Source organism: Molossus molossus, unplaced genomic scaffold (assembly GCF_014108415.1).
Source record: "Molossus molossus isolate mMolMol1 unplaced genomic scaffold, mMolMol1.p scaffold_m16_p_5, whole genome shotgun sequence".
NCBI classification, from domain to species: domain Eukaryota; kingdom Metazoa; phylum Chordata; class Mammalia; order Chiroptera; family Molossidae; genus Molossus; species Molossus molossus.
In genome coordinates this window covers 116465312-116485558 of record NW_023425388.1, presented here as the reverse complement: position 1 = coordinate 116485558, position 20247 = coordinate 116465312, and the positions used below count along the sequence as shown (strand labels likewise).

Sequence of the window (20247 nt, the reverse complement as noted above, 5' to 3'; positions counted from 1 at the left end):
CGACTCCAGTCCCCCCACTGGACGTATTAGACATGAGCCAGTGCGAGACATCTGGCAGCGGGGCCTCCTGAGCGCATCACCGCCCCCGCACCCCAACCTGAGGGACTCCAAGCCTGACCTGGGGAGCCACTGCCCCTCTCCCCGCGCCTCACCCCTACCTTCCAGCATTTCCCTAAGAAAGGGGGCAGCATGTCCCCACTCACTCAGACCCCCTCACACCCGCGGCGGCCGTCCAAGCAGCCCGCCCTGTCCTCCAGCTCACGGGGCACTTCAGCCTCCCATTTGGAGCGCAGAATGGCTTCAGCAGGGGCTCGGAAGTCCAGCTCCCCCAGCCTGGGGCTAAGTGACCCCTCTCTGTGCCTCGACTTCCTCACCTGCACGAAGGGGATCACCAGACGCCCCCAGACGTGTTTATGAGGCTGGCATGAAGCCAAACACGGAAGACAGTCAGAACAGCCACACTGTCGGCTCCAGCTCATGACGAGAAGCATCACGTCATACAGCGTCCTGGACGGACGTGTCACTCCTCGGTGGTAACATAAACAAAACTAACACATCAGTCCTTTTAAACCGCTTCCTGTGAAGCAGATGTTCATTTCCAGGGCAGAGCTGCTGGGATCGGACAGGCGTGCGGGTCCGCAGCAGGGAACAGGCTCGGGGCCTCGACCGCCGCACCGACGGCGTTTCGTGTTCCTGGGAGCGCACGTCCATCACATGTTTGTATCAGGGCAACGGACTGAACGGGAACTTTATTTTTTTTTATTTTTTATTTTTAATCCTCATCCGAGGACATTTTTCCATTTTTTGTACAGACAGAGCAGGAGGGAGAGAGAGGGAGAGAGAGAGAGAGAAACATCGATGTGAAAGGGACACATCGAGTGGCCGCCACCCGCACGACCAACCAGGGCCGGGGACAAACTGCAACCGAGGCACATGCCCTTAGCGGGAACCGAACCCGGGCCTCTCCGGACCGCAGGTGGACGCTCTAACCGCTGAGCCAAACCGGCCAGGGCCTGAACGGGAACTTTAAAATGAAAAGCTGGCCCAGCGCCACGGATACGTCGAGAAGCAGTGTGCAGAGGGGACGGGGAGCAGGGCTCTGTCATCTCTCTCCTGCACCGGACGTCAGCGCGGGGGAGGCACACGGACCCGAGTCCCAGGTAAATAGGAACACAGCTTCGAAAACATGTCCGTCGTGTAACGATGACGTCAACGTAGGTCTCGTGTGAGCAGACATGTAAACAGGATCTCCAATTCATAATGTTCTTTCAGGAGGGATTTGACATTTCATCTCAAACCGACCAGAGTAGAAACAGCTGACCGGAGAATAGTTTCCATGCTGTCTTACTAACATAGCACTATGTGTAGCTTTGAAAAAAGACAAAAGACAGTCCAGCTGGTGTGACTCAGGGGTTGAGCATCAACCCATGCACCTCCTAGGAGGTCGCTGGTTCGATTCCCGGTCAGGGCCCAGGTTGTGGGCTGATCCCCAGTAGGGGGCGTGCAGGAGGCGGCCAGTCGATGTTCTAATCGATGTTTCTCTCTCTCTCCCTCTCCCTTCCTCTCTCTCTAAAACCAATAAAGAATGAAACATGGAGCAATGTCAATATTAACCTTCCCCGCAGAACTCGGGAGAAAGATAATTACTTAGCTCAGTCTTGGACATCATTTTGATGGAACCTCTTATCTTTCTTCAAATAAAGCAGAGCCTTGGCAGACAATCCCAACAACGCTTCAGACAAAACACCTTCTTTGTTTCCCACGGGGGCCAGTCCTGTGTGGCCCGGATCGCAGTGACGTCAGACTAGCCCGTGAAGGACCCGGCTGGAAGGAGCGCAGGGATTCCGCCGAGCTCTCACCGACAGAGGCGCGCAGCCCAGCGGAGGCAGGCTGCAGGGGCTGGAGGCTGAGTGTATTCTCACCGAGGGAAATCCGTGCTCGTCACACAGACTGGAAATTCCCGTAGGAAGTTCAAGGCAAGCAGGGAGCCCCTTACAGCCCCGTCCCCCTCTGTCGGACGCAGAGATCCAGACACATCACACACGCGGCCTCTCCCTGGTCCCGACCCCCGGACCCCAGGGCCCTGCAGGTAGTCTTCTCCCTCCAGCAGGTCGCATGTCTTCCTCTCCCTCGACTGTCCCCAAACTTGTAACCTTGTGCAAGGTCATAGATTCAACATGCTCGGGCTTCATTGAACTTCTCGCAATTCCCCTGAAGATGGGGTCCTGCTTCTCATCTGCGCCCCTGCCACCTGGTAACGCCCACATTTCGGCAGGTTCCTCGGATCCCTCCAGAGTCCCGACCCATCCTCATCTGTTCCTGCCCCCCATGGGCTCTTGTACCGACCCGGCTGCCCTGCGGACACACCGCCAGCCCTCCACGCAAAGCCCCTAGGGGTGGCGGCCTTTCACACTTCCTGACACCCCCCTACCCCGTACGACGTCCGGATCTACGTCTCCAAGAACCACAGATCCTGTCCACACACACCTCTCACCATGCACGTCTCCGGGCTCCGGTTCTTAGTGCGGGCTCAAAGGGACGGGTCCCTGCCTCTGGACAGCAGACGGTGAACAGCCCTCTACAGGCACGAGGAGCGAGGCCAGAGGCCGCAGGAGCCAAGGCACAGGTCCTGAAGCAAAGGCTGCCCGCGGAGGGGGCCTCACCCACGCTCTCCCTCCACACACCACCTCACACCCCTCCCTCCGGCGCCCCGCCCGGCTCCTGTGACAGGCGCCAGGACACAGAGCTAGGCACTGGGCAGTGCGTCCTGGGAGCCAGCCCTCTCTGTCTCTGCACACTCTCGACAGGTCACAACAGCGTGACGTCAAACAGCCACGAACGCATCACACCCAAACCCAGACTCCCAGCTGCGGCTGCCCCACAATCTGGATCCCCAGAGGCGGCTCAAACTGACACATTCAGAAAAGGACTTGTTCTCTCCTCCCCTGCCCCCTCCCCCGTCCTTGGGAAGAAAAGCAAACACATTCTTCTGTTCCCAGTGGGGTGTGGGGGCCACCATCAACCCACCTACCAGCCAGTGGTCCTCTGCCTGCAAGACCCTGGCAGCTCCCAGGAACTTTGCAACTACGTATCTGTGTGAAGCCAGGTTTCCCTGTAGCCTGCAGTCAAAACAACATATTGCAACAGACTGGGTGCAGAACGCGGGAGCCAGACAGGAGAGGCATCTGCAGAAATGTGAAACAGCCTTCATTTCACTATTTCGTTTGGAAGAACGGTTAGCGTTCATAAAAAAAAAAAAAAAAATTTAACATGAAATTTGTTTATTATTTTTAAATGAACTAATATATATTTCTAAAGTCCTCAGTTTCTATTTCTAACACAGCAAATACTGAGATAGAACCTACATAAGCGAAAGCTCTGTGGGATCCTCAAAAATGTTTACGGTTATAACGGGATTCTGAGATAAAAAAGTGCTGAGGCCCGGCCGGTGTGGCTCCGTGGGTGAGCGTCAACCCTGCACCAAGAGGTCGTCGGTTCGATTCCTGGTCAGGGCACATGTCCAGGTTGTGGGCCTGATCCCCAGTGGGGGGCGTGCAGGAGGCGGCCAGTCGATATTCTCTCTCATCGATGTTTCTCTCTCTCTCCCTCTCCCTTCCTCTCTCTCTAAAAAATCAATACAAACATATAAAAAGTAAGTAAAATCACATTCCCTAAACACCCTCCAATAGCACCTCATTGCCTGCACCCTAATATATAAACGCCCCAATACAGCTCACCCAGGCTCCACAACCTGATCCACCTTTCATTCCCGCTCCAGCCCAGCTCCCCCACACGGCGCCTCAGGCCCACAGCCCACAGCCCACCCCGTGCTGCTCGGGCCGCGGCCCTCTGCCCATGCTGGTCCCTCCTCCCAGAATCAACTCCCTCCTCCGTTCTCAGCCCATCCACTCCTCCACCCCTCCAAGTCCCAGCCTCGAAATCCACTCCTCCGTGAGCTCCTGTCGAAGAAGGGGCTGCTCCCCTGGCTGCCAGGTCTTCACACACTGCTCTTGAAGAGCATCTGGAACATTCTATTTCTGTTCCCAGGGGTTTCTCAACCTTGGAACCATGGACACTGGAGGCCAGGTGATCCTTTGTGCGGGAGGCTGTCCAAGCACTGGAGAATGTTAGCAACATCCCTGGCCTCCACCAACTGCATACATGCCAGGAACAGCGTGCATGCACACACACACATGCATGCACACACACATGCACATGCACACGCATGCACACACATATGCACCACACAGGCACACACACACACATACATGCACACACACGCACACATGCACAGTTCTAATGTCGGCGCCAGGGTGGGAGGTGCACTTCCCCCCAGTGAGAACCACTGGTCTGTACTGAAGTCTTCGGGCCGAGGACCACATGCGGTGCTCCCAGCATGCCTTTATGCTGACCTTCATTCATGAACGAAACCCCGTGGGCCAGGCCCGCTCAAAGCCAGGCGCAGGGCCGGAATGAACGTCCGGGGCCCCGTGACCATGAAGCCACGGCTGGCAAGGGGCCCGGAGGTGCTCAGCGATACCTGGTGAGTGACTGAATTTGCTTGGCAGCACAGATCTAGTCATGTCTCCCTCAAAACAGGGAAAATAAAACCCAGGCGCTAAACGTGTTCTCCTCGTCCCGGGGTCACAGCATCGTCCAGTGGGGGCCATCCCCACAGAACGCCACGTCGGCACTGCCCCCCGGGCTGGGCCCTCGGCACCGCGCGTCCGTATCTCCAAGAAAGCTGCGGTGAGCTCAGGAACGGCTCGGCCGGTAACGAGAAGACACGCTGGGAACATTCGCCTGCACACACACGGCCACAGGTCCCAGTGCCAGGGCGTCTGTGCCAGAGGCCAGAGACGGGACTGGGCACCTCCCACCAGAACCAGAGATGAGACGGCCTGGGCTCCCAGAGCAGCCTGCCCTCTGCCCAGAACACGCCACGCAAGATGCTGGCGAGCTCCGAGGGCGGATGGCGCGCTGAGCAGCCCAGCTCCCCCAGGGGCACGGGGCACCCTAACGTGCAATGTCACTGTCTCGGGAGGGTGCCTACCAGCAGCCAGGGCCGCTGACGACGGAGGGAGGCCAAGGGCAGATCGGGGCACACAGATCAGCCTCCACAAGTCCCTTTAGCCTCTCTGGCACTCGGTTTCCCTTTGTACCAAACGACAGAGAATCTCGCTAAATTTCATTCAAGCTCTAAACATACTTCGTTTCCCCCCAAAACAGTACAGACTCACAAAATCTCCCTTCTCCAAACCAAACAGAACAGGGGTCTCCCTCCCTTCCCGCCAAAACTCTTTTTGCCAAAAGAGGAGATAAAGCAGCCGCTGCTTCCGCTCTGCACCCGCGAGGCACGGGCGGGGCCGCAGGGCTGCCTGAGGGGCCGGCAGGTGTGGGTCTGCGGCGCACACCTGCAGCCAGGGCAGGAGCGTTCCGGAAACGCGCATCCGGAAAAAGGGGCTCGTGTTGCGACAATTTGAGGGTGCCAACATGTGAATGGGAAGTAGCATGGCAATAGGAGAATGCTTTCAGCTGCAAGACACTGACCACTGGTGCAACAGGGGTTAAATCACACGGACATCTACTGTTCACCTAACAAGCAGTCCAGGGAGAGGTGGTCCCAAAGTCCATTCATTCATCAGCTGTCACAACGTCAGAAAGCCACCCGACGCCTCCTCTACGGCTGGCTTTCACCCGCAGGCGTGTTGCCTCGTGGTCACAAAGAGGTGGCCTAGCTCCAGCTATCACATCCTCTTCCTACTCTTCCAAAGGCAGGACACTAAGGAGCAATCAGGCATGAAGAGCGCTCTCCCTTTCTGTCTGTATTGTTTTCAGTGAGGAGGAAAATCCTTCTCCAGAGTCCTGCGGTAAATTTCCATGAAATGTCTTCAGCCAGAACTAAGTCATCTGCTCACTCCAAGATGCAAGAGAGGCTGGGAAAGTGAGGACCTGGTTTTTCTTAAAAAGTCCCTTTGGGAAGGTGGGGGAGTAGGATGAGAAGAAGGGGGTCGGGGTGGGGGAAGGAGAAACATCTCTAACAAAAATAAATTAATAAAAATTGGAGAAAAAATAAATTAAAAATATTAAATTTTAAAAAAAGCTTTTTTGTTGGAAGTGGATAAGGGAAACCTCAGATAAGAATGATGGTGATGCCCGGCCAGTGTGGCGCAGTGGTTGAGCGTTGACCCTGCACCAAGAGGTCGCCGGTTCGATTCCCGGTCAGGACACATGCCCGGGTTGTGGGCCTGATCCCCAACAGGGGACATGCAGGAGGCGACCAATCGATGTTCTCTCTCATCTATGTTTCTCTCTATCTCTCCCTCTAAAAACAATCAAGAAAAAAAAATTTTAAAAATGGCGGTGAAACAGCCAGCCAAGTGTCTGCGACGTACGACTTGACCTAGCAGTGCGCTGGCCAATGCTCTGTAACCCGTTTTGAAAGAGAAAAGCAAAACCAACCACTCTAATTTGTAGCACTTGCCAGTTTTCTTGGTGTAAATACTCCCATTATTCCAGATGTCGAACTACCAGCAAACTACGGACCAGCTCACAGGATTCCTGGAGTCGTAACACTCGGCTGGTGCCGGCCTGCCCCGGAGCACCAGTGAACGTGCACCTTGCACTGGGCAGTGACTGACGTGGGCAATGCTCCTTCACGTTCAAAGCGATCGCGATGGCTCGGGAGAGTTCCCCCAGCTCACGGGAGGAAAAGGACACAGCACAAGCGCAGCTGGAATGCTCACATAAGGCCCCCACCCCAACCTCGCCACACCTGGCCGCTCCGGGGGCTGAGTGTCTGTCCCTGCAGCCTGCGGAGTCCCTCTGCCTGCCCGGCAGCCAACAGGACCTGCCTGGCTTGGAACCAAGTCCACACCACTGAGTTTCTTCGTGTGTTACTATGGACTAACGACTGCGTTGCTGTCCACACGAACAACGGTACACCTACTTTTGCCCCATCCCGTGCCGTTTTTTTTTAAGTAGAAGTCATGCTATGTGGTAACATGATAACATTTTTCTTTATTATGTAAAGTTCCCAAGACACAGAGAAATAGGTTGGAGGTTGGTATACGAGCTTCGACATCACCCAGCTTCAGAAATTTTCTAAAGACCATTAAAAGTCAGTGTTTCCCCTTCTGTTCACAGGGAGGACCAGGCAGGAGGCAGGAGGCAGGGGGAAGGAGGGGAGCAGGGGGAAGGAGGCAGGGGGCAGGGGGCAGGGGGCAGAAGGCAGGGGGCAGAAGGCAGGGGGAAGGAGGCAGGGGCAGGGGCAGGGGGCAGGGGGAAGGAGGCAGGGGGCAGGGGGCAGGGGGCAAGGGCAGGGGGCAGGGGGCAGGGGGAAGGAGGCAGGGGGCAGGGGGCAGGGGGAAGGAGGCAGGGGGCAGGGGCAAGGGGAAGGAGGCAGGGGGCAGGGGGCAGGGGGAAGGAGGCAGGGGGCAGGGGCAGGGGGCAGGGGGCAGGGGGCAGGGGGCAGGGGGCAGGGGGCAGGGGCAGGGGCAGGGGGCAGGGGCAGGGGGCAGGGGCCAGGCCTCTCCTGCGGCTTCCCCACCGTGACCTCAGGCTGAGTCAGCTCCTTGCAGCTCAGCTCAGAGACGCCTGCTCTTCTCAGAGACCCCCCAGCTCCCCAGCTCCTGCCTGGTCTGTCAGGAACCCCACGGGGGGTTCAGAAGCCCATTAGAATCATCACAGTTCTCGGAGATCCCGACTGCCAGGGACCCACCTTCCACTTCGCCATGTCCACGTCGCCGAGCACACCCGAGAGGCCCGCTCCCGGGGCACCTAAGATCCTGGGGCTGCTCCTCCTCGTCCTCCCCTGGTCCCCAGCGGACGCAGCAACTCCCAGACCTGGCTTCCTGGCCCTCCAACTTCCTGAAGGAGCACGGTTCACCCCCACAGCTGCCAGAACCGGTGGGATTCCCAGCAGACTGAAGGAGGGGCTGCACCCCTAAGGAACAGCTTTGCGTGAGTCCCCAGAGTGCCCAGTGGAGACCCAGAGTAAACGGAAAACTCTGCAGCCCCAAACAAGGTCAAAGACTGTGCTCACGGGACAAAACCGGAGCTGCTCCCTGGTGCCCGGTGGCCCCGGGGTAGCCGAGGGCATGCGGGAGCTCTGGGTATCTCAGGCCGAGGCAGAGGACTCTACCCTGCCCTACGCCACACTCCGCTGACAGAAAACAAGACCACGCTGGGAACCACGCTCAGGACAACACTCCAGGGGGAAAGTCGCTCAACTCCTCTGCACGATTTTGTTCCAAGACACAGGGAAATAGGCTGGAGGTACCAAAAGGTACGAACACTTTGAACAGCGTGTCAGTCTAGAGGGTCTAACACATCAAGGCATGGGGAGCAGGTAGGAATAAGGGAGAATGGCCTACAAGGTCCCCTACAGATAAAGACACAAACTACCACGAGAGTCAAATTTACTGTGATTGGGGATCCCCCAGAAAGCTGGTTTAAACTGCAAATCCCCCTCGGCCTCCTCCCCAGAAATTCTGACTCAGCAGGTGGGGGCTAGAGGCGGGATATCATAGCTGCCTGGTGTTTTTCTCTTGTTTCTCAGTGTATTCCGTTCATTCTCATCCACATATGAGATCAGACGGGATCTGTCTTTCTCTGAAAGGCTTATTCATAAGTGTCTTTGTTTTTGTTTTGTTTTTTAATTTTTTTTCTTTACTGATTTTAGAGAGAGGAAGGGAGAAGGAGAGATAGAAACATCGACTGGCTGCCTCCTGCACGCCCCCCACTGGGGATGAGCCCACAACCTGGGCATGTGCCCTGACCGGGAATCGAACCAGCGACCTCTTGGTGCAGGGTCGATGTTCAACCACTGAGCCACACCAGCTGGGCCATAAGCACCTTTGCTTCTTCAGCAGGGACATGCTGACCCTGAGCAGCAGCGACACCACCTGGCTCCCCCCCCCCCCCCGTGGTCACAGTTTGGGAAGGACCATGCTGACGGCAGGAACGGGCAGCAGCACCTCTGACCCAAAGCCCTATCAGGTGATCCCTATCAGATTCCGGCCTCACAGACCAGGAAACCAGTTCAACAAGCAGGGGCCCGGGGAACAGTCGTGTCCGGGCAGGTCTCTGACAGGGCCACTCTCAGGGGGACGCTTTCACCCCGTCTTCTGGCCCCTGGCCCCCAGGCCACTGGTCAACATGTCCTCTCTTCCCAGGCAACTTGATCAGCATGCTCCCTCTCAAAGATCATGAAGAAAATGTTCACCTCCCCTCCCCCAACCCCCTAGCTGTCTCTAAAAGACCCATTTAAGGTTTAAAGAGTCTTAGAGGCTTAACAAGAACTGTCCTTGCCAACAGCAAACGTGCATCGGGACAGTCAAACTGTCATCAGTGCAACTGCTCAGGGCCAGCAGCGTCTGGGTTCCGGTAACTCCGTCCACCTGTTCGCTGAGCACTACCTCCCTGCGGCACTGCACGGGCAGCTCCTCCCTGTGCACGCCCAGCGGCCCCGCTCCCTGCAGCCTGCGTGCTAGGTGGTTACAGAAGACCCTACAGCCCGGCAGCAGCCACCCTGCACCAGGAGGTCGCCGGTTCGATTCCCGGTCAGGCCACATGCCCAGGTGGTGGGCCTATCCCCAATGGGCGGCGTGCAGGAGGCGGCCAGTCAATGTTCTTGCCCATCGATGTTTCTATCTCTCTCTCCCTCTCCCTTCTCTCTCTCTAAAATCAAAAGAAAAAAAAAAGACCATAGAGGGAGTCAGCAACCTCATAATGGACTTTCAAGCAATGACATGAACTACAAAACATACTAACACCAGATAATGAAGGAAGGACAGGGACAACGGGTGCGACACTCTAAGGGCCCAATGACAGGAAACAGGACTCTAGTGACCCCAAGTGACAGGAATCTAGACACAAAAGAGCCAGACCTGTTGGAAGAAGAGATGTGACCAGTGGTCCCACCCCTCAGCCAAGAGGGGGATGAGCCAGCGAGGAGAGAGGAACCCAGGTCCAGAGGCCAGAGAGCAAAGGGCAGGGCCCTGTGGACATTACTGTCAGTACAGTGCAAAGCCCTCGGATCATTTAACAAGGGGGGGGGCATGCTCATCGTAGCTGCCCTGCACAGACCACTGTGTGTGTGCCAGGCATGGTTCCAACCTCCTTCTATCTCCCCGACAACGCCGTGAAGTACAAACAAATCCGCACCCCATCCCACAGGTAAGATGCGAGTCAAACAGGCACACTGAGTGCTGGAGCCGGGACTCGGAACCGGGTGGTCTGGCTGCAGGCCCCGGTGAGTGAGCAGGGCCCGGTGAGACACCTGCACGTTATTCCAAGTGAAGAGCCACTGGGGAGGGCCTGGCCGGCCCGGCCTGCCCGGCGCACGCCCCACATCCGAGCGAAGAGGGCCCGTGTTCTGGGAGCCCAGCAGACTCTGGCTGAGGTTAGCGCTCCACCGAACTACTGCACTTCAGCCCCAGGCCGCCGTCTAATGCTGCCTGCTTCTCCCTGGGGCGGGATTTTCAAAGTGCGCCCCAGGCCACAGTGTCAGATCACCTGGGGTCTTGTTAAACACGCAAATCACGCCCTGGCCGGTTTGGCTCAGCAGGTTGGAGCGTCGGCCCACAGGAGGGTCCCAGGTTCGGTTCCCGCTAAGGGCACGTACCACTCGATGTGTCTCACTCACATGGATGTTTCTCTCTCCCTCTTCCTCCTTCTCTCTCTCCTGCTCTATCTCAAGATAAATGCAAAAATGTCCTGGGGTGAGGATTTAAAAAACAAAAAATGCAAATCACAGAGACCACCTCAGACCTACTGCCACCTGCTCTTAGCAAGCCGATAGTTGTTCTGGGTTATCCGCACCCGGCCGCCCCCCCGCCCCCCCGCCCCCCCAGTCATGCTGTACTTGTCCACAGGCACACTCTGCACCGGCCCGGACCGCCGGCGGGCTCCACGGTTCCGATGCCTGGAAATCTCACTGCTGCGCTAACTTTCTTTCCAACGTGATGTATTGACAACGTTTACTATTCCGCTGTGCGGGCCTCTGGTGCCGCAGGGAAAACGCCTCCTACTTCGCGGTCAGCCTTTAAGGTAGAGGTCAGGATACTTTCTGCCTTAACCTAGATTTTCCCTGAAGCCCCTCCGTCCCCAGATCTTCTCCTGTTCACGTGTGCGTTCCAAGTGTCCTGCGCCCTCCGCGACTCGGGAACTGACAGCCGAGACGCCAGGTGCTTCCCAGAGGCCTGGAAGCGGACCCTTCAGGGAGGGCGGCAACATGCAAATAAGACCCTACTTACAGATCCTACAGGACACCAGAAGGGCCTCGCAGGGGTCACTGGCTGGACCCTCAGTGAGAAGAAGAGGCCGGCCTGCCGGTGGTGGGCACTGAATTCACGCCAGACTCTAGTCGGAGGGCTTCACAAGACCACGACCCAGTGCTCTGCCCACAGCCCTGTGAAGCAGGCACCCCCCCAACCCCCTACGGGCAGGGACACAGGCTCCGGGAGCTGGGACCACGCAAACAGCAGGGCCAGGATCTGACCCCAGGGAGGCGCCCACCCTCCTAACCACAGGCTGCGGCGAGATTAGGGCGGACGGCGGGGGCGGACGGGCGGACAGCTGCCCAGACGGCAGCCCGGATACAAGCCCGGACGCCGAGCACAGTGGTGAAACTGGAGCAGCGAGTGGAATGGGGTATGTGTGGGGACCCGATGGACCAGGCGCCCTGCCAGATGGATCATGGGGTGTAAGGGAGGAGAAGGAGTCGAGGATGGCTCCCGGTTTCCCGACTCCGTGTCCAGAGGCCGAGTATTAGAACACAGAACACGATCAAGCCCTGCGGAGCGCAGATCCACAGCACACTCCTCGGCAAGTACAGCAAACCCATGGGCGGGCTCCAGCTCCCAGCTCTCCCCTCCCCCCAACTCCTCCGCAAGGGGTCTACATTCAAGGGCCCCATCCTAACTCTGGGGAGCTGTTTTCCAGAACACTATGAGCACTGGTTAACAATAGTTAAAAGTTAGAGCTACAGCCTGGCCAGTGCGGCTCAGTGGCTGAGCGTCGACCCTGCACCAAGAGGTCGTTGGTTCGATTCCCGGTCAGGGCACATGCCCAGGTTGTGGGATGATCCCCAGTGGGGGGCGTGCACAAGGTGGCCAGTCAGTGCTCTCTCTCATCCATGTTTCTATCTCTCTCTCCTTCTCCCTTCCTCTCTCTCTAAAATCAATAAAGACAAATATTTTTTTAAAAATAAGTTACAGCTGAAGTAATAAGAATACCTTCTCCCAGAAGGGCTTTTCTCACGCAAATGTAATGCTAATTTAGTACCAGGTTCTCAAATTGTTCTTACTCTAGTTTACAAATGAGAAGGTATATCCCTGGCACAGGCCACACAGCTGCAAAGGGGCTGAACCAGAATCCATACCCAGGTCTGTGCAACTTGGAATCCCACACACCTCCTCCCTTAAGCAGCATTCCCCACAAGGTCAGACACACAATAGTTTTAGATGCACAGATGACCTTTTTTTTATTGCTATTGTTAACCCTCACCTAAGGATATTTTTTCCATTGAATTTTAAAGAGAACAGAAGGGGAAGAGGGGGAGAGAGGTGGAGAAGGGGAGAGAGAGAGAGGAAGAGAGAGAGAGATAGAAAGAAATATGGATGTGAGAGAGACACATTGATTGGCTGCCTCAGCACACCCTGACCAGGGGGCTGGGGATCGAACCTGCAACCCAGGTACCTGCCCTTGACCAGAAATCCAACCTGAGACCCTCAAGTTTGCCGGCAGATGCTCTAACCACGGAGCCACACCGGTTGGGGCAAACTCTTTAAAGTTTTAATATCATGGTCTTGTTTTGATACATATAATCATGTGTGTGTGTGGTATCAATAAAACTTTTAAATTGTAGGCATAAAACAAATTTTACATTTTATATTGATATATATGTATATCATACATAAATATATCATATATACGTACACAAAACATGTATATACACGAAATGTGAAAAGTTCCTGAGATGTTAATTTTTAAAAACATTAGAATAAAGAACAGGTGATACGGAGATCAGGTGGAATTTCTGGGGCAACACCTAAACCACTGAACTTGTCTAAATCACTGCTCACCACACCACCAAGCCAGGAACAGCCAAGCCTCTCTGTCGATACTGTTCTCAAATCCGACGGGTCACACAGAACCCCACTCCAGGGACAAAAAATGTGGCTTCCCTGAGGGGATGGGAGTAACATCAGAACAACACAATTGAGCATAAATCATCCTTAACACAGGATCGGTCTCGACATAAATGCTGGCTGGGTGGTCCGTCTCCTCTGCTCATTCTCTACACACCTTTCGTCTCTTTCCCTGGGCCTCAGTTTCACTTGTCAAAAGAAAGTTTATAAAAAGTAGACTCTGCCCTGGCCAGTTTGGCTCAGCGGTTAGAGCGTCGGCCTGCGGTCCAGAGAGACCGGGGTTCGGTGCCCACTAAGGGCATGTACCTCGGTTGCCGTTTGTCCCCGGCCCTGGTTGGGTCGTGTAGGTGGCAGCCACTCGATGTGTCCCTTTCACGTTGATGTTTCTCTCTCTCTCCCTCCCACTCTATCTAAACAAAAGAATGGAAAAATGTCCTCAGGTGAGGATTAAAAACAAACAAACAAAAAAAAGTAGACTCCACGGTCACTCCCAGTTTTAGAATTCCATAAAATGTTAAGACCCTAAAATCCCAAATTACTTTTTCCAGAATCACAGAGGCCCCCATCCTCAAGGAGTGTGGACCTGAGGAACCCATGGCCACAGGGCATCACAGGCCACTGTCCCTTAACCGGGGTGATGCTATCCATGACGCTGTCCTCTAGAAACGCGTGGCAAGACATGAATTACAAGACGATAAAGGTCAGCCAATCAATGTCCCAAACCGAACTAACAATTCCCTGCCACTAATGTTTAAGCTATTGACCTTCTTTACACTTGGTCCTTCCCGTGTTATCTCCAGTCCTTCACAATTAACTTTCTCTTGAGTCAAGGAGGGAAAATGGGTAGAAAAGAGACTGAGAGATGTCATCAAACTCCTGTCCTCACGCTGAGCCTCCGCGGAGAGCCACCTGGGAACCCTTCCCAGTTCGGTGCGCGGACTCTCTAAAACAACCTGTCACCCCTTATTTTTCAGAAAGAGTATTAACAAAACAGCTGGACCAGAACATTTTTTCTGTATTGCTGAATGAGATACATTCATCAACAGGGAAGTTTTAAGGACCCCCCTCCCTGCCCTCTTTACAAAGCCCTTCCTGTGATGTTAATGACCTGTAAACTTTTAATAGCGGGGTTTTCAGATTCCCAGAAAGAGTTCTGAAATGTGCTCACTTCGCGTTGAGCTGAAGGGAACAGAGGACGGGTGGGCACCAACTGACAAACTCAGAAAGCACAGCTGGGTAGCAGAAAAATCTTAAAAAAAAAAGGCAAATCCCTGGGCAAATTGCATCGCCCAGGTGGTTCATTATAAGTGGAGTTGTTACATAATTACTTTTTAACTAGTGACAAACAATACGTGGCTACAAAACGCCGTGGTTCCCCTGGCCACTGACTACAGTGTACCTAGCGCACGAGCCAAGGTCTCTCCAATTAATTTCATTCAAAGAAAGAGGCAATGTCGGGACCCAGTTCCCTTCCCAGGTCACCCGACAGCTTTTCCAAAACAGCCACCCGCGAGGCAGCCAATGGGCTCTACGGACAAATCCGTGTTTCCCGTGACATCGATCTTCAGCGGGGAGAGGGGAGCCAGAAAGAAGTGCGCCCAAAGAACTGAACACTTACCACCCCGATAAAAACGACTTCACTGCAAACTGGAAATTTTGAGCAGAAAAGCGCCCCCCCCCGAAACACACACTCACATCCCCCCTCCCCGCCCCCAGGGCCCGCTCAGCTGGAGCCAAACACAGGACATGTGTCGGAGGCACCGCATTCCCACATTTTCCAAAAAGTTTACGCCGATTTCCCGGAGCGGAGAAGGAGCAGGACGCGGGCAGACGCGGGGGAGCGCGAGCTGCAGGGTTGCGGCCAAGCAGGCGGCCGGAGCGGCAGCGGCGCCGCGCAAGGCCCCGACCCGGGGAGCGCCCCTGCGCCGGGGAGCGCGCGCCCCAGGGGAGCGCGGACCTGACAGCCGCGCGGCCTCCGCGGCCGGGTCCCCCCGCCCCAGCCCGGCGCCCGCCGCCAGCCCCCGACCCTCCCCCGCCGCGCCGCCCTGGCCCCGGTCAGCGCTGCGGAGCGCGGCCCCGGGGGCCGCGGAGGCCGCGGGCGCCCTCACCTCCTTCTGCTTGGGGTCCTGCGGGTAGACGTCCGGCGGCCCGAGCCGGGGCCGTTTCAGCGGTCTCTGCTCATAGCTGAGAAGCCCGAAGGCGGCCATGATCTCGCATGTTCGCCGGCGAATGAATGAGTGGGAGCTGGAGCCGCCGCCTCTGGGCGCCAGGGAGCAGCACTTCGCAGACAGGCGCCCTCGCGGCCCCGCGCGCGCTCGCCGGGCGCTGCGGGAGGAACGCAGCGGTCGGCGCCGCCCGCCGGGCACGCTCCCCCCCAGCCCCGCGCGCACACCCGGCCGGGGGGAGCGCTCCGGGGCCGGGCTCCTCGCCAAGGGGCCCAGACCCGCCCGGCCGGGCGCGGGCCAGGCGGTGGGGGGGGCCGCCGGGGGGGAAACTTTCCGCGGCCCCGGGGGAGCGTGGCCCTGGGCCCCGGGCTGAGACCGCGGGCGGCCCGCCCCCGCCCCCCCTCCTCGCCGGGGATCCCGGCCGCCGCCGCGCGCCCCGCAGACGCCGCCACCTGGGCGCGGACCCGGCGGGGCAGAGGCAGAGGCCCGGAGGGGATGGGGAGGCAGGGGCGCGGACGGCGAGGCGCGAGGGGCTCCGGGCAGGCGCCGGGCCGCGCAGCTGGCGGTCGCAGCGGCTGGAGGGGCCGTGCTCGCGGTGGCGCGGGGCCGACTTAACCCTTTGCTGCCCCTCCGGGGGCTGGGACTGGGGGGCGGGGGGCCGGGAGCCGACGGGCCAGCCTGCCCGCGGGCGTCTCGGCTCCTTCAGGCCGGCGCCCTCCCCCCGGCCGCCGCGCCCCCGCGCCCCCGCCCCCACCCCGACAGTTTACCTGTTGGTCCCCGGCTAGGGGGCAGGGGCCGGGGGCGGCCCTCCGGCGGCCGCAGCCTCCCTGATTCGCGTGGGATGGGGATCGGGTTAGATTTTATTTGTAAGGTGTCGGTGTCGCCCGGGCGAGCCCCGGGGACGCCGGGAAGTTTGCCACTGTGTGGGGGTGACAGGCGACGCCGGCGTTCTCGCCCCCACGGCCCGGGAGCGCCGGCCGCACTGAGCATGCCCAGCTCGGGCCGGACCGCGGGGGCTCGGCTGGGCCGCTCGATCCACCTCTCCGGGTTTTCCAGCCGCAGCGCGCCGCCCGCGGGCCCGGCGCCGGACCGGCCCTGGGCTGAACCGGCGCCGTCCGCCTCCAGCTCCCCGAAGGTCGCTGTCCCCGGGGCCGAGCTGAAAATCTCACCTGTGCGGGCGTGTGGAGGGAGGGGGGTCCTCCCGGGGAGACCTGGGTCCTCCAGCCCGGCCGCGCTCCCCGCTCGCTGCGGGCCACTTGCCGGGAGCCCAGCGAGGCCGGAGCGGCGGGGGCGCGTGGGAGGACGCCCCGCACTCGGCTGAGAACGGGGGCTGCCACTGACGGAGCCCTCCTTGGTGCCAGCACCTTGTCGGGAAAGGTCTGGGCTCCTTAGAAGAAACCTGCGAGGTCTGACTGTACCCTTTTTAAGGGTGGAGAAACTGAGTCAGCTCAGGGAGGCCCAGTGACATTCTCAAAGCCACGTAGCCCGGTCCGGAGTTCCTGTCTTGGTCTCCGGGACTTGGATGGGAGGACGGGGCTCCTGACCTGCCCTTGCTGACTGTGTCAAGTCCCCACACCCGAAGGAATGTCTCTGGGCTGCTGGTTCTACCCTCTGTACCACGGTGCGAGCAGAATCGAACCCAGAGACGTCGTGCAACGCCTGGCACATACTGGGTGCTCAGGAGACATGAGCCACCTCTGAATGTCTACTTACCCCTGCTGACTTGAAGCAAAGAAGATGGAAGAAAGGAGGAGATAAGGCCCATAGCAATGTCCTACAGACTAGTTCCTCCCCCCTGACCTTGACCTATTAGCATCTCCCAAAGCAGCTTGAGGCCAAGTCACACCTGTCGTTTTTGGCTTCTTTCCTCCACGTGGGCAAGTACTTTTAGAGAACAGTTACCCTCCACCTGGAGGCATTTCCTGCCCTCCTTCTACACCCCACCCGAGGACTCATCTTCCACTAATACCCTGGATTAACTTCCAAGCTGAACTTGCCCTTGTGCGTAGGAAGCTATCAAATCAACTTTCTTGCTTGGGAACAGGACGGCTATCTCATTTGCTTAGGGAAATGATCCGGTATACCATAAAGCAGGAGAAATGCCCTGAGTACCCCCAAGTCCTCACCTTCCAGCTGTGAGTTATCAAAGCGCTGCAGTCCTTGTTCTATCTTCCCCGCCCCCGATATATTGACACACACTGGAGAGAACAGTGTTGTTTATTGTTCAGCCTGAGCAGAGCTCGGAACCTGAGACGTGGTAGGCACCCAGAGAATGTCTGTTTGCTAGTACGTGATGGAAGATAACCAGGTGGGTGGGTGTGTGGGGCTGGAGATCACTCGTGGTACTTTGGGGGATACCTTGTACTGATACCCTAGTCTGATGAGAGAGGTAACCTAAATTCTTTCCTGGTGTACGTAAGCAACAACCTCTGCCCGGCCTCCACAAAGGGAAAACTGTTGAATCACTCGAAATCTTAGCGAACCGTAAAGACTTTATTTTAAAGTTAAAATGTGTTGATAATGTGTCTCTAGGGTTTGGGAGAAAAGGGAAAGGGTTATCACGGTTGATCTCCCTTCTTATTTTTCTTAACTCCTTCCCCTGTTTAGAGACAATCGGGCATGGATTAGTTGGCCCTCTCAACATTGAAGAGAGAGAGCGAGTTTAAATACACTCAAATATCATTTAATTCCTCAGGAATCATTCTTTCACCATTGGACTCCCCATGGGCATGGAGCTCCCTCACCCTGGTGCTCCTCGAAATCCACCCCCATCGAGAAGCGGCGGTTTCTCCTTAATCCCTGGCTCAGTTCGCCCTCACTCCTGTTCCCAGGTAAGGAACCCCCAGGCCTTGGTTTTCGGATAGCCGCCTGGGGGCAGTTCTTGGAGTCGGGACTAGACGCCCACCCCAAACTTTTGAGGTACTAGATGATTCTTCGTCTCTTTCAGTCCCCTTATCACGTATTTCTCATTCTCTTCCTTTATTTAACACCTTGTTGTTTGTTGCCACATGTCAAATATGCCACACAGAATAGACTTGTTTCCACATGACCACCTTACCCTCTTGCTCTCCTCCTTCCATTCCCGAGTTCATCTTTCCTTTGTTTTTCCTTTATTGGTTGTTTTTGTTTTTTTTTTCCAGAGAGGAAGGAAGATGGAGAGAGAGAAACATCCATGAGAGAGAACATCGATTGGCTGCCTCCTGCACGCCCACCACTGGGGATTGGGCCCACAACCTGGGCATGTGCCCTGACCGGGAATCGAACCAACGACTTCCTGGTACAGGGTCAACGCTCAACCACTGAGCCACAGCAGCCGGGCCTGAGTTCATCTTTAAGCTGACTAAAGCCAGTTCACGTGGTGGGCTTGACATGGAAGCCACCATGCTCCCTACGGAACTTCAATTCCCCATCACGGTGCTGGTTAAGACAACTGATAAGTACAGATTCTTGTTGAAAAATGTGAGTCTCATTTGCTACTGACCTTATAAGGGGCATCTGATCTTTACCAGGCTAAGGACGGCCCCCTCCCCAGGCTGTAATGGTTTGATTCCTCAGAGAAAACCACAGGCCCCCCCAGACCCCAGCCTAGCAGGAAGGGCCGAGGTCAGACACCTGAGGGAAGGGGTTGCTATGTGGCTGGAAAAGGAGGGATTGTAAACCACTTTCAGCATGTGGGACTGTGCCCTCCAAATAGGAAGCTGGCTCTCCAGGGCTGCTTTTGTGAGTTGACAAGTGTTTGAAAGTTGACCCTTTTCCTTGCGTCATCTCCAAGGGCTTCTCAAAAACCACTCAGTAATTTCTCCAGCTGATTATGCTCCTGCAAGCCCTGGTCTTCAGGATTCTGCAAGGAGTTTCCCCAGAGTTAAGACCCCTTTTGTGCTCTTGGGCAAAGTATCTTTACGATGATTCATGGCTGGCCCTGGCCAGTGTGGCTCAGTTGCTTGAGCATTGTCCCATGAACAGAAAAGTTGCAGGTTCAATTCTTGGTCAGGGCACATGACCCAATTATGGGCTTAGTTCCTAGTAGGCAGAGTGTAGGAGGCGGCTGACCACTGTTTTGCTCTCACATCAATGTTTCTCTCCCTTCTTCTCTCTCTCAAAATCAATAACATATAAATATGTTTTTTAAAAAGATGGCTCATGGCTGGGTTTCTGTCCCTATGTTTGGTCTGCAGGAAACACACAGATGTCCTCTGTCTGTACATGAGCTGATGCAAGGTTTCTCACCAGCTTAATCTCCTTGCCCACCAGAGATGCATTCTGCAAACCACCTGAACGTTCTCCAGTCTGGGTAGTGAGAAAATGTCCAATGCCCAGGCCAGTTGTCTTTCCAAAGCTCTTTTCACGAGATTTGAAGTGAGGAATGCAATTTCTTTGGCAAAAGGCAGAGACATAATATTTGCAGAGCAGATTTCAAAAAATGAGAGTAGCCCAGCTGGTGTGGCTCAGTGGTTGAGCGTCGACCCTGCACCAAGAGGTTGCCAGTTCAATTCCTGGCCAGGGCACATGCCCAGGTTGTGGGCCCGATCCCCAGGGGGGCAAGCAGCCAATCGATGTTCTCTCTCATCGATGTTTCTATCTCTCTCTCCCTCTCCCTTCCTCTCTCTCTAACATCAATAAAGAAGAAAACATGAGAGTGGAGAATGGCTAGGAGCAGAGGCAGGGTGATCCCCCATCAGAAGAGGAAGAATTATTCTATTATCTCTATTTTACAGATGAGCAGGTGACTTTCTAGCAGTAAAGTAACTGGCACAAGGCAGCATCAAACTTAGATCCCTCTGACCCTCCAGCGTACACTCATGTCAGTGTGCTACAGCAGAAATGATCACTGTCTAGCATGTAAAAGTGGCCTCGGAGGACAGGTCTGCAGTAAGAGAAGCAAAGCTCCCCCCAGCTCGCCATGACGAAGAGCATGCTCCCACCCAAGT

General features: G+C 56.3%; 1 protein-coding gene across 1 annotated transcript in view; it reads right to left on the bottom strand.

The window, feature by feature from the left end:
• The window catches only part of LOC118617051 (mediator of RNA polymerase II transcription subunit 12-like protein), a 173475-nt gene extending 155384 nt beyond the window's left edge, over positions 1-18091 (bottom strand). The window contains exons 1-5 of the mRNA XM_036242536.1: positions 18064-18091; positions 16303-16488; positions 14945-15771; positions 14323-14333; positions 3032-3119 (exon numbers count right to left, since the gene is read on the bottom strand). Coding sequence (XP_036098429.1) covers positions 3032-3119; positions 14323-14333; positions 14945-15771; positions 16303-16488; positions 18064-18091 — 1140 coding nt within the window. The remainder of the gene's footprint in view (positions 1-3031; positions 3120-14322; positions 14334-14944; positions 15772-16302; positions 16489-18063) is intronic.
• Between the last annotated feature and the right edge of the window lie 2156 nt (positions 18092-20247).